Source organism: Canis lupus, chromosome 35, assembly GCF_003254725.2.
Source record: "Canis lupus dingo isolate Sandy chromosome 35, ASM325472v2, whole genome shotgun sequence".
NCBI classification, from domain to species: domain Eukaryota; kingdom Metazoa; phylum Chordata; class Mammalia; order Carnivora; family Canidae; genus Canis; species Canis lupus.
In genome coordinates this window covers 15,489,143-15,503,619 of record NC_064277.1, presented here as the reverse complement: position 1 = coordinate 15,503,619, position 14,477 = coordinate 15,489,143, and the positions used below count along the sequence as shown (strand labels likewise).

The window sequence follows — 14,477 nt, the reverse complement described above, 5'->3', positions numbered from 1 at the left end:
TCAAAAACTTAAAAATAGAACTGCTCTATGATCCAGCAATTGCACTACTGGGTATTTATCTCCCAAAATACAAAAACATTAATTCAAAGGGATACATGCATCCCCTATGTTTATAGCAGAATTATTCACAATAGACAAATTATGGAAACAGCCCAATTGTCCATCGATTGATGAATGGACAGAGAAGATGTGGTGTATATAAACAATGGGATATCATTCAGCTATAAAAAAGAATGAAATCTTGCCATTTGCAACGACATGGGTGGAGGTAGAGAGTATAATGCTAAGTGAAATAATCAGAGAAAGAGAAATGCCAATTGATTTCACTCATGTGGAATTTAAGAAACAAATGAACAAAGAAAAATGGTTGGGGGTGCACACCAAGAAACAGAGTCTTTTTTTTTAATAAAAAAATAATATATTTTTAATTTATTTTAATAAATAAAATCTTTTTAAAGATTTTATTTATTCATGAGAGACAGAAAGAGAGAGGCAGAGACACAGGCAGAGGGAGAAGCAGGCTCCATGCAGGGAGCCTGACGTGGGACTCGATCCCAGGCCTCCAGGATCACACCCTGGGCTGAAGGCGACGCTAAACCCCTGAGCCACCCAAGGTGCCCCAAGAAACAGAGTCTTAACTCTAAAGAACACATGGAGGGTTCCCAGAGGGAGGGGATGGGGGATGGGTGAAACAGGTGACGGAGAGTTAGGAGGGCACTTGCTGTGATTAAGCATTAGAAGCGTATGGAATTGTTGAATTACTATAGTGTACACCTGAAACTAATATTACATTGTATTTTAACTATACTGGAATTAAATTTTTTAAATAAAAATCAATTTTAAAAAATTTGTAATTATCTTCCCCAATCTTATCCACACAGACAAAAAGACACATACATGTGCGTGCACAGACACACACACACACACACACACACACACAAAATACACCACTTGTTCACTGAGAGAGACAGTTTAAATACTCCAGCCTCCCAGGACAAAAACTTGGCATTTAATCTGCCACAGCTGGTCAATGCACCAAATATAGCACCTCCAAGTCCCCACTCTGCTAAGCTTGATTTGCAAGGGAACATAAAGGAATAAACTACCCCTCCCCCACCTCAAAAGTACATGTTTCTGCTGCTCTTTTAACTCACCTTCTCACTAAAGTTAGCCCTACAGGGGCGTCTGGATGGCTCAGTGGTTGAGCATCTGCCTTTGGCTCAGGTCGTGATTCCAGGGTCCTGGGATCGAGTCCCACATCGGGCTCCCCGCAGGGAGCCTGCTTCTCCCTCTGCCTGTGTCTCTGCCTCTCTCGGTGTCTCTCAAGAATGAATGAATGAATGAATGAATGAATGAATGAATGAATGAATGAATGAATAAAGTCCTACAGCCCAACATTTGGGAGCCAAAAACACAAATGGAAACCCACCCATCACATTTCTAAGTACCTCAACGTTACGCTCGAGCTAACGGGCTTCTACATAAGCATAAGCCTTCTTTCTATGTTGTGTTCTATTCTCCCATCTTGGCAAACACAATTTCATTAATGACCGAGAAAGCACCAGGACACGATGATATGGAGAACCAGACCCTGGCCTCTGGTCCACATCCTCTTCTCATCCCACCCAAATCTTTATGTGCACACACAGACACCCCCGTCTGCACACCAGGCTCCATACACACACACATTCGTTCCCACACACAGATGGTGCATGGCCACTCTCTGAGGTTGGAGGGGAGTACACCAGCAGCATGACAGGTCCAGCAAAACACACCCTGGAAAGGAGCCCTCATAAGCCTCGGAATTAGCCTGAAGTCTTCTGGGCAAGGAAATCCAGGATCCCAAGTACCTACAACATGCCCTAGAGGATAAGCTGGGCCTTCTAGTCCCTGTCCAGTGAAGAGGGTACAGGGGAGCAGAAGTGCGGTGTGAGTACTGATGCAAGCAATTCTTATTAAATACGTTATCATCTGTCTCACCTGTAAATGGTAAGTCTATAGGGATAATCCCTCTTATCTTCATAGTCCTAGGGGCTCAAAGTGGGGAATAAATTAATGTCTGACCAAGGGTTAAGAATGGTATTGTATTTCGGGGCAATGGTTGGTGGGGTCCCAGCCTAGCTTTCTGGACATGTTCTGTCCCCCGCAGGCTTCATCACCAGTTGCCAGGATCTGGACAAGCTTGCGCAGCTGTGCATTACCAGAGAGCCACAGGGTTCCACAAATGGAAAAGACTCCAGCGGCTAGCCCAGCGCATCTGTGTGCACATCAGAACCACTGTAGGAAGATTTCCAAAACACACATGCTCATGCCGCTCCAAACTCAGTAAGCGAGAAGCTTTGTGTTGGGAGACAATATGTGTATTTTGGAGTGTCTCCCTAGGTGATTCTGAAGCATTCATTAAGAACAATGCTACTCAAACCCTCTAATTCTACAGAGCAAAATTGCTAGAGGCTGCTATGGTTTGAAACGTGTCTTCCAAAAAGATGCTGAAATGCCAACCAGCAGTACCTGTGAACCGTTAAGAGTCTTTGCTGATGATCAAGGTAAGATGAGGTCAGTCAGGTAGGGTGCATCCCAGCATGACTGGTGTTCTCAAAATGGGACAATGTGGACCCAGACACACAGAAAGGGAGAACATGTCATAAAGATGAAGGCAGATATGGAATGATGCATCTACAAGGCAAGGTACATCAAAGGCTGTGGGTAAACAACCAGAGGGTTGGAGAGAGCAATGTAACAGATTCGCTTTCACAGCTCTCAGAAGGATCCAGCCTCTGGACACTTTGATCTGGGGCTCCGAGCCTCCTGGACTGGGAGACAATAAATTTCTATTGTGTAAGCCACATAGTTTGTGGTACTTTGTTACAGCAGCCCCATGAAACTAACACAGAGCCAAGGTACTAAAATAGCACAGATGTTGGAAAAAAACAAAACAAAAAAAAACCCAGGTCAGCTTGCTGGCAGCCGGATATTCTCTCCACTGCCACGCTCTGATGCTCTGATCCCTTGTGGGCCAACCTGCCGTGGACCCCTAAGGCTCAGTCAGACTTCCCTGGATCCGGTCTGCCTCTCCCTAGACCGCTGGTGGAAAAAAACCACTCGTGAGTTTTAAAAAGACTGAATTCTCATTGCGTCCTGTCTTCTCTGTCCTCGGACAAGTGGCCAATTTTCTGCTACAAATGTCTTCATTGTCTGACTTCCACAGATATGGCTGTGTTAATAAGTTGTTTTGTTTTGTCTTGTTTTTAAATCTTACCCTAGGTTAAGGGCTCACGTCGAACATCAGACCCAGGAATGGGTTCTGAAGAAGAGTGAACGGGTCAGGGAGTCAAGGAATGACTTGACCAACGCCAGTGTATCAGATAAAGACAAAGTTCTTGGTTCAATCAACAAACATGTGACTTCTTTTGAAAGGATTACCCAAATGCCCCCAAGCAGCCCTGTGGGACTTTATTCTTGTGTACCAGGGGCTTGTTGCACAAGTTGAGAGATGACCTCCAGTCCTGTCTGGTACAATCAAAGCAAGGCCACCTGGCCCACCTTCCCCTGTACCCTTTGCCTCTGGGAGCTGACCTCAAATTCATTTTATATGACACTTGCAGAAATGCCCCTACAGGAGTCTAAGTGGCAAACCACTCTGCCTTTCTCTCCATTTCCTGTCTGCTGCCTGATGATCCATCAGCAGATGCAGCTCTCAGCAAAACTGTTGCAGTGATAAATCTTGTCAAGAGTCAAAACTCCCTTCCCAGCCAGATCTGCTCTTACAGGGTATGTTTTCTGTCTCCCAGCTCCACTCTGCTCTGCTCTCCAGTGAGGCTCAAAGACTTGTCATTCTACCGTTAAAGTGGTGCAGCGGTTTGGCGCCTGCCTTTGGCCCAGGGTGCGATCCTGGAGACCCGGGATCGAATCCCACATCGGGCTCCCAGTGCATGGAGCCTGCTTCTCCCTCGGCCTATGTCTCTGCCTCTCTCTCTCTCTCTGTGACTATCATAAATAAATAAAAATTGAAAAAAAAATATTTAAGTTTCAACTTTGCATGCTGGTATCACCTCTGTCAGGGGGCATGCACCTCAGACTTCGATCGGATCCCACAATAAAAAGCTTTTATCATTTTCCTGTAAGAACTTCCAGGCATCCACAAGCAAACTGAGAAAACATTGAGAAGGGAATAGAAGCCTACTTAGATCGAGGGCTAAGGAGATCCCTCAAACATCACTAAAGCAGGCAGATTATGGGACGCCACCAGCCAGGCACACACACCATCGGGGGAATGAACTGGAAAGGCAATTCCAGTTGACTCTGGTTTCCAGGCACAGAGCTGGCAAAGTCCCACTAAAATGGAAATATGAAAACATCTCTCAAGGGCACAGAGTTCTCACTGCAATGTGTATGTGGAGATTGCAAAGGTGCCACTGGAAGCTGGGACATTGTTTCAATCAGCCCAAAGCATGAAACCAAATGATGCATGACCTCATACTATTCTCTGGAAAAAGAATACTTTCTTCTATCACATAAATTATAAATGTTCTATCCGCTCAAGATCTTTCCTGGCTCAGAAAGTACATACGATAATCCTTCTATAAAGCACATAATTTTTTTTTAATTAAGTTCCTCTCTCCTAAGTGAATTTTGAACAAATACTGAAAGAAGATTGAGGCCACCACACAATTCTTCTGCCCGGAAGAAGGCATCTCGCCTTCTTCCGGCCTTAGGTACTACTAACTACCTGCCACCCAAACTATTTATTTTTCTTTTTATTTTCCCACTCTTTTAGCACCTTTAAGGACAGGATGAAGGGCAGGAAGAGGGTATCCCAAACCAGAGCGATAAGGGTTAATCATTTCTGACCTCTTGGGGTCCTGCCCAGACCCATCCTCTCTGGGACCAGCTGCCACCCCTCCTGTTGGAGAAGGTGACTTGTTCTGGTCACTGACTAAAAGAGGACGCTTCCTTAACCCAAACAAGCCCTTGGCTGGCAACGCCAGGCACTGCAGCAAGGCCTGGCCATGGGCACAGACAGGCAGCTGAGTTCCTTGCAAGGGGATTTATTTATGATCTTGTGGAGCTGAGCGTTTGGAAGAGTGTGCTGGCTCGGCTTCCTCCTGTTTACTCCTGAGGCCCCAGCTCCTAATGGAGCCATTTCCCCACCTCCTTCTCCAGCTTTCAGAGGACCAGGCAAAGCCATGGTCCCCAGCACACCCTACTCCAGGGGTCTCTGCCTTTCAGGGGCAACTAGTTTATTCTTCGTCATCCCCAGGAGGGGTGTCCCTGACCCTCTCCCCTGCGGCTACTGTCAGTCCAATATCCACCTGTTCCTTGGGCTCTGATCTCATCAATACAGAACCAGCAAAACTGCCCAGGATGTCCTATTTGCCTCCCACTGCCAGGCCTGTGCCCCAGTGCTTTCCGCTTTCCTGGAACTGGGCTGGACTGCAGCTGTCAGGTAGGTAGGGTGCCACCAGGCACGACTCGGCAGCCTCACTCCCAGCAAGGTCACTGAAACGTGGAAAAGTAAACCCTGAACTTTTGACACCCTGGAGTTTGCCTGTTTTTTCAGACATTTACAAAAAAAAAAAAAAAAAATTCCCTTGCTGGAGCTGACACTGAAGCAGCAAAGGGCAGTTCTCCGCACTAAGAGACGGTGCCAAAATCACAAAGCTCTTCCTTTACACTTGGGCTCCACTGTGTCGATTCCTTCCTCTCTGCACCCCTCCAACCCGCCCCCCCGCATTCTTCCTAACTCGGCTGGCCGCTTGATCTTCGCTCCTCTGTATCTAGTCTGTAGTACACTCCCCCCTGCCCACCCAACGGGACGCATTTGGAATTTTACAGCGGAGCTGGGTCCCTTAAAGACACCCCAAGTCCCGGCAGGGAACCAGCTGGCTTGCCCCTTTCTCAGCAGCCCGGGAGGGCTCGCGGGGGAGGGGGTCGCATCCCATCCACCCACGGACACAGGAAAAGCCGGCAAGGTTAGCCCATCCCACCTCCGTCCACGGTCCTCTCCTGAGCCACCCGGAAAGCAAATCCCACCCCCACTGCGGCTTTCGGAGGTCCCCACCTCGGCTCGGCTCCTGAGGCTGCTCCGCTTGGGTCGGAGCAGGACATCCTTAAAGTCCAGCTTGAGGTCGGCATCTATGCGGGGCATGGTGCGGATCGGCGCGCTGGGGCAGGCGCGGCTGAGAGCGGGCACCTCCTTCCTGCAGCGCGGGCGCCGGGCGGCGGAGGGGGCTGGGGGCGGGGCGGGGGCGGGGCTGGGGGCGGGGCGAGGGGCGGGGCTGGGTAGGGGGCGGGGCGGAGAAGCGCGGCTGGGGAGGGGCGGGGCAAGGACGGAGGGCGGAGCTAGAGAGGGGCGGGGCTAGGGAGGGGCGGGGCTAGGGGCGGGGGCGGGGCCGCCTGCGGGTGGCCGGGCCCGGGCAGTGGGGCGCGCACGCTGCGCCCTGGGGCGGCGGGGTCCTGTGGCTGCGCTCGCCCCGCCCCCTTGCTCCGTAGGGGGCCCTTCCCGGGCCTCCGCTCCCCGCTCCCCTGCAATCGTAGAGGAAGGGGAGACGGGGCGGGGGTGCGGACAGAGTAGAGAGACACCAATGCTCAGAAAGTCAGCCAGCCTGACATTTTTAACAGACCCCCCCCCCCCCCGCCCCTCCGATTGCGCTTACAAGCCTCGTCTTCCTGTGCTGACCGCATGGGTGGGGGTCACCACTGGGAGGACCGGGGAATGCATATCGTCACAGGCCACACCGAGGTCCGCGCCCCCCCAGGGAGGAGACTTGTGTGACTGCCTCACCAGAGGGAAAAAGCTGCTCCCTGGGAGGTTTTGTTTCTTTCTCTAATTCCAAGCTCTGTGCGCCGGCCGGGTGCTGAGTCAGACCTATGGCATGCCAAAGAATAAACCCTGGGGAGGCTAGATAGAATTAAGGAAAACTGTGGGCAGGTAAATCTATGGCAACGATGGGGATGAGGCAATTTTTGTATCCCCTTTGGATTTCAGGGGTGTATCTGTTGGGATAAAAGCAGTGAAGTGTATAGTCAGCGCAGGTCCTGGGGTTTGAGGGACCTGAATCCCCTCTGAGTGTTATCTGTCAGTTTATTTTTAATCCACTTGTTGAGTTGGCTTTATTATACGTTAAGATGTGAGTAAATGCTTGGCCTGCACCTTCTCAGTCACTCAAAACAACCCCCCCCCCCCCCAAGAGGGAGCCACCTTGCAGATTAGGCAAATGAGGATCACATTAAGGAAATGACTCGCCCATGCTCGCTTTAAAGTGAAATATAAATCGCTCAGTTAAAACTTCCTGCGGTCTTAGCTAGAGCTGCACAAGTCCCACCACCTCTCTGCCTGGGTTCAAAACTTGACCCCACCACTTTCCAGCTGAGTGACCTTGGGGAGTCACTTTATTTGTTTAAACCTCAGGGGTTTTTTTATAGGTTAAGAGGAAGGGAGGAAAAAGATTTAATGTTGTTTCCCAGGCTTTTGTAAGAATTAAGCTGCATGCATGTGTGTCTAGGCAAAATTTATAGACCCTGAATTGTTGAATCACTCTTTTGTGCTCCTGAAACTAATATAACACTGTATATTAACTGGTGTGAGACACAAAGGCAGAGAAAAATTATGCAATCTCTTTACTACCTACAGCCTATTGACAAGTCCTTGAAACAGGCAGAGTGACATTCCTCTAGGGATTCAACTGTCTCCATGTTAACACTTTGCTAAAGGCAAAAGGCAATTTTAGCCCAATCCCCAGGACCCTGTGAGTCTACTTTAACATATAAAACTCCCCTTAGAAATTTCCTTTATTTCTAAGCCCCTCAGGATACATATTGACAATCATCCCCCAAGCATATGACCCACCGATATACATCTGAAGGGTCTCATGACTCAGGCTTCATTAGGTGGTAATAAATGATCTTTTCCTAACAATAGCCAGCCCCCTTAAGGTCCTGGAAACCTTGCCTCCAAAATTCCTTAGAGACCTATGCTCTCCCTAACCCTCTCCCAACTTGAAAGTATATAATGGGCCACTCCTCATGACCCTTGCAGCTCTTCCTGCCCAAGGGGCCTGTCCCCGTGCTTTAATAAAACCACCTTTTCGCACCAAAGACATCTCAAGAATTCTGTCTTGGCCATGGGCTTTGAAACTAAGTGCCTTTTCCAGTATCATATGGCACCCAAACGTGGGACTTTGAGTCCAGAGTCTCATCTGAACTCTGAGCCATGTTGCAAACTTGGTGCTTTCTCTCCTCTTCCTTTACTCTTCCTCCAGGGGCTCTTCAAGGAGTGTGGTCTTATTGGAACACTTTCATGTCGATGGCTCAGGCTGTAATCCTCTAGCCCATGCCTCCTCTACCGGGAGGAGAAAGCCTGCCTTGGGCTGGAGGTTAGTACCCTGACCAGGATGGTAATAAGACCTAAAAACTTGATGCCCTCTCTTTATTCCTGTCCTTATACAAAATTGTCTGTCTTGGGCAAGGGACAGCCACCTAAATCACCAGGACGGCTGCCAATCCTAAGACTCTCGTGTGAGGTTTCCTCCTCATTGATCTAATGCAATCCCCTTCACAACCCTGGTCAAGCCACTTCTGGCCCTGGGACCTCCAATGGGAGCCAGCTGAAATCAGTACCCGATTGAATTAAAACCCAACTGGCAACCATTTCCTAGGGGAGTTGGCCGTAAGGACTATAAGTGTTGGAACATCTCGTAGATCATGATGGCTTTCTCTCTTTACTGCTTTCCATCAGTGTTCTCTACTAACTATTTAAGCTACAAAATTTGGTAATTTCCTCTTATAAAACTTTTCTAGTGTTCTCCATGGGTTAAAAACGGCGGTTTTTCTGTCCATATGCCAGGCATCCATCTGTTGCATAGGAAGCCATGGGGAAGCAGGGGTACACGAGCATCCCTCCTACAGGGGCCTTTATCGACAGCAGTGGTCATAAGTGATTTTGTTCGGGGGATGCCTCAAGTCGCTTTGACACCAGGAACATCTGACATATCCTGCATGTGGGACACCATCTGGGGAGTCAGGAAATTGACCCTCTCTTTTCTTCAGTCCCCAAGGACTCTCCCTTGGGGTGCCTTTGTAACCCACTGGAAACAACTCAGACTGCCAAACTAAGGAAAGGGCTGAGCTCCTGTAACACTGCATGGCCTCAGTAGGATCGTCAGCAGGTCTCTTCTGCAGGAAACAGGGCAAGTGGATGGAGGTACCCTAGGTCCATTCTAGGCTTTCAGGCTCTACATCAGGACCTGGACCTACAGTTCTCTTGTAGAACATCTTTGGTGGTAATCAGACCAGTAAACTCCCTCCTGATGTATTGGATGCTAATTATCTAAATAGGCGTCCTCCAAGTAATCCTAGGCCACCCTAGCAAAGGGGGCACTGGCTCTATCACTGTTCCTCCTCCTAATAGATATGCGACATTCTCACTAATTTCCCGGGTTAATGACTATAATTGGAGCCAACTATGGTTAGTCTATCTAGGGTCAGGGACTTTAAGGAATATTCCCGAGCAGCTGCCAAAACTCTCTTTGATTGGGGGAAATTCCCTGCCTTCTCCGGCCAGACATGGACTGCCCATTCCCCCTTGTTGTTGGGAAAATAAGGCATCTGTTCCTCTGTTGGAGCTGATGAACTCTAGAACCAGGTATCATTTCTCAGCCTTTGGGCAGCACTCTGCCTCCTCCACCACCCCCTCCCCCTTCTCCTGTTTGTGTACCACCTTGGGTGCAGCTTGCATAACTGGCTTCTAGATCATTCTCAGTGCTTCAGGCACCATGACTCCTCCTCCCCTCACTGTCAAGAAGCAAGAAGAGCATCTCCTGAACTTAACACTGCCCACTCCAGATTTCCCCACCAGCGTCTCAGGTAAAAATCGACAATGGGAAGGATCCAGGTGGAACATAATTCGGTATTTGAACTAATACCGAATTAAGTTTGCTGGTTTAGTTAAGACAGACATGACTTTAAAGTTATCAGCACTCAACGTGAAACTTTTATTCTATTGAGGTTTGCTGAAGGTCAAATAAGCTCATGTTATCTATTGCAATTTTAACAAATTGCAAGATGACTTAAATGATGGTTAATTGTCTCATCAAAGTTTTCGGGCATAATGATTAAGATAGCTTTCAAAGTCTCTGGTAACCTGCAACCTGGAAGTTTTGTTTGGATCATAAGTAGGATTAAATTCAGTGGGATCCCTGGGTGGCGCAGCGGTTTGGCGCCTGCCTTTGGCCCAGGGCGCGATCCTGGAGACCCGGGATCGAATCCCACGTCGGGATCCCGGTGCATGGAGCCTGTGTCTCTGCCTCTGTCTCTCTGTGACTATCATAAATAAATAAAAATTAAAAAAAAAATTCAGTGGACATCTAGGTCTTTTACAAATTAGATGAAGTGCTAAAGCACTGATTATGGACATCAGTTTGTGCTTTTGACTTCTTACTGCAAAAGAACTAACGATATTCAAATCTGTTGGCAAACATGCTTTGTGCTTAACTGGTTCATAAATTTGCCACCTAAAGAATCCTGCTGTGACAGTTTAAAATTGGTTACACCTTAGTTTTCACTGGGGACTAAGGTTTCTAAGAGTTAAAATTCTGCTAAATGTTATTAAGACTGATGGGAACAAGGGAAGCAACTCTTATGTAGAGAAGTAGGAGATATGTAAGAAAGATAGAAGGAATGGGAATGCATTTTTGTTGAAGGTAAAAGAAAGTAATTTTGTCCTAAATGAGACTGATTGTTTGGAAAGAAATGGCTTGGGACAAAATCTGAGTGCAAAAGAAAATTGTAGGTTTGTGAAGGGATATCCTTGGAAAGGAATTTTAGGTGTGGTCAGGATGGACTAAGACTGACGTGAGTGGATTCTAAAGTACACTGGTATAAGATTGAAAGTTTGCTTTCTCTCTGTTGAAAAAGGCAAGTTTTCTTGAATCGTTGGTTTGCTCTTGATAAAAAAAAATGTAAATAGTTGTTTTCTCTTTCTCTTGCCCAGAAAAACCAGTTTCTCTGTTTCCTTTTATCGAGTCTTTAACATCCCTAATTCTATTTAGGCCTGTGCTTTAAAACTTTCTTTTTTTTTTTTTTAAAGATTTACTTATTTATTCATGATAGACATAGAGAGAGAGAGAGGCAGAGACACAGGCAGAGGGAGAAGCAGGCTCCATGCCGGGAGCCCGATGCGGGACTTGATCCGGAGACCCCAGGATCATGCCCTGGGCCAAAGGCAGGCGCCAAACCGCTGAGCCACCCAGGGATCCCCTAAAACTTTCTAAGGTTTTAACAAACTTCCCCAAGATTTAAATTATGAACAAAGTGTTGACGACTAATTAGTCCTATTTGGTATGTGAAGTTCTGGTTAAGGAAACTTTCTCTTAAGGTATCTATGACTAACAGAAATGTGATAAACTATTCCCTTGTTAAGACATTGAAGCGTTTAACTTTTCTCTCAACCTGAACCCTCTGAAATTCAAAAAGGTCTCAGGAAGTATTCTTTCTTCCATGGTAATCATGGCCATTTGTGTAAGTTCAATAAGAATCTGTTCTCCTAACAGTACACCTTCAGAAACATTGGTTATTTCACCAAGGCTTTGACTGGAATGTCATATTTGAAAGAGACATGCATAGACTCAGATATGACCAAACAGTCTTAAGGAATAAGGTTGACTTTATGAAATCTGGACCCATAAAGCCCCTTGGAAATGTTGGCCTGATACTTTACTTACAGTGTTCCTAAAGAATGTCACTTCCTGGCAGGTGCAGGAACATCAGGATATATTGGGGACCTCGAGAAGAGGAATCCACCCACATCAGCATCTACAGGTATTGCAGGCATATCTGATGGCAAGCCCTGGGCTTGGCTTCTGGCCTGGAGAGGCTACTAAAAGTTCATCCTAGAGATTCCTTATAAAAGTTCCAGCAAAACAGATTTTTTTAAAGATCTATAATCTGGGACATCTGGGCAGCTCAGCGGTTGAGCATCTGCCTTTGACTCAGGACATGATCCCAGAATCCTGAGATCAAGTCCCGCATCAGGCTTCCTGCATGGAGCCTGCTTCTCCCTCTGCCTGTGTCTCTGACTCTCTCTCTGTGTCTCTCATCAATAAATAAATAAAATCTTTTTAATTTTTTTTAAAAATAAAGAACTATAATTTATCACTATTTTTGCTGAGCTTATATAAATAATGAGGCCAAGTTTGTTAAAATTGAATTTGTTTTTCAAATAAGTTAATCTCAATTTGGCTATCTCTGGAAATGAGGGTTATTTTAGAGAGAAATATTATGTTTTGACAGCCCATCTTTGTGGATGTTGAATCCTAGCTCTAATTGTCTTTGAATGATGATTGCCTAAGCTTGACAACTTGAGGTTAACTTCAGAGAAATTGCCACAATAGCTCAGAGAGACAGTCTTCATGTTTTTTCTTCGATGAGGATAATAACAGGACCCCATGGGCATATGATGATTTAAACAACTGGGAAATGAGGTTGATTCCCCATAATTGTATAATCCAGCTAGCACCTTGACCAGTTCTGTGGGGACAAGATGACCAAATCACTCCTTAAAAGCTAGAGGGCACCCCCAGTCTGTGGGGTTAACTATGGGCTTGTGGACATAATGGATGACTCCACTTTCCTTATCATTGGATTGGATGATGCATGTGGGATGCCCTTATCTCCTGAGATAAGTCTTCTCCCACTTGCCAATGATTCCCTATAATTAAGACATTGTTAAGTCTGGACCTCAAAGAAGGCTTCTTGATGGTTTCATCCCTCATAGTCATATTTATCCTAAATTCCACCTCTATTGATGTACAATTGCAAGTAAAGGCTTTAGCCATGGGACACCTGGGTGGCTCAGCAGTTGAGCATCTGCCTTCGGCTCAGGTTGTGATCCCGGGGTCCCAGGATCGAGTTCCACATCAGGCTCCCTGCGTGGAGCCTGCTTCTTCCTCTGCCTCTGTCTCTGTCTCTCTGTCTCTCATGAATAAATAAAATATTTTTTTTTAAAAAAAGGCTTAAGCCAAGCATTCAGCAGCTCTCATGATAAAAGGAGCCTCAAAACTCACTACAGGACAGTCTCTGACTGTGATGACCTCACATCAGGTCCAGAGTGCCTTAGAGACCAAACCACCAATGGATGACGGGAGGCCAACTTATTAAATACCAGACTACATTTATAGATATGCCTGAAGTAATACTTGAAATCTGTCAAACTTTTCTTTTTTAAGATTTTATTTATTTATTTGAGAGAGAGTGAGAGAGAACATGAGCAGGGAGAGGGGCAGAGGAACCGGATGAGCTGAGCAGGGACTCCATCCCAGGACTCCAGGGTCATGACCTGAGCGGACGGCAGATGCCCAACTGATTGAGCCACCCAGGTGACCCAAGACCTGTCAAACTTTAAACCCAACTATCCTTATGCCTGGACCTGACTACTGTACTTCTATAGAGCACAACTGTTCAGAGGATATTGGTCTTGTGTATTCTAGTCAACCAGATTTAAAAGATTCCCCAATCATAAATGCAGACAAGAATTAGTATACTAATGGCAATAGTTTCATGGAAGAGGAGATAAGAAAAGCTGGGTATGCACTCATGCTATGCAATTGCCTGAGCCTTAAGAAATTAATATTTGTACTGACTCCAAATATGCTTTCCCAGTCCTTCCTACAATGCCCATGGAGCAATGTGGAAGAAAAGGAGATTATTATTAAGCCATAACTCCCCAATCAAGGGGATTATTATTAAGCCATAACTCCCCAAATATAGGCCTGAAATTAGTACTTGTCTTGAGGCTGTACACCTACCTAAGGAGGTAGCTGTAATTTACCTGAAGGGACATCAGAGGATACGAACTTAGAATCTAAAGGAAATAATTCGGTAGACTGTGCAGCCAAGCAGGCACAAAATAAACAAATACTAAGTCTTTTACCAGCCTTTGCTCCAATAAAGTCCATAAGTCCAATCTATTCAGACCAAGAAAGGCATAGGACTGGCTTATTAATAGTGAGGAGAAATCTTTATACCCAAACATAACCAATGAAAGTTAATACAGGTTTTATACCAGGTTATTGCTATAGGTGACAAAAAATTTTCCTAAAAGAAATTGTCCCTAGATTTGGGCTCCTTTGGTCCCTAGAGAGTGACAGTGGGCCATCTCTTATTACAGAAATTTAAGAGATGGCCCTCCAAAATTGAATAGCCTTTGATATCTTGAAAGCAGTTAAAGGAGGCCCAGAATTAGATGACTGTCTCCTAATGGGACCCAATGGCTGTCCGGTTCTAACTTGTGGCCTTGGCTTCCCCAGGCTGGATAGGCCATTGTACTCTGGGTTTTGCCTGGATGCATGGACACATTATTAAAACCATAACCAACCCAGCCAACCTTCCAAATTTAAAACAACAGTGGACACATTCTGTTTTTCATTGGTGTGATCACCTAGCATTCATTTTTGTTCCCTCTTTGTTCTGGAGGATGTCAT

At 46.3% G+C, this 14,477-nt stretch overlaps 1 protein-coding gene across 1 annotated transcript in view; it reads right to left on the bottom strand.

Annotated features, from left to right (window-relative positions):
* GMPR (guanosine monophosphate reductase) overlaps window positions 1-6,244 on the bottom strand; it is a 47,059-nt gene extending 40,815 nt beyond the window's left edge. Inside the window, exon 1 of the mRNA XM_025444016.3 lies at window positions 6,062-6,244. Coding sequence (XP_025299801.1) covers window positions 6,062-6,148 — 87 coding nt within the window. The 5' untranslated portion in view covers window positions 6,149-6,244. The remainder of the gene's footprint in view (window positions 1-6,061) is intronic.
* Window positions 6,245-14,477: the final 8,233 nt, after the last annotated feature.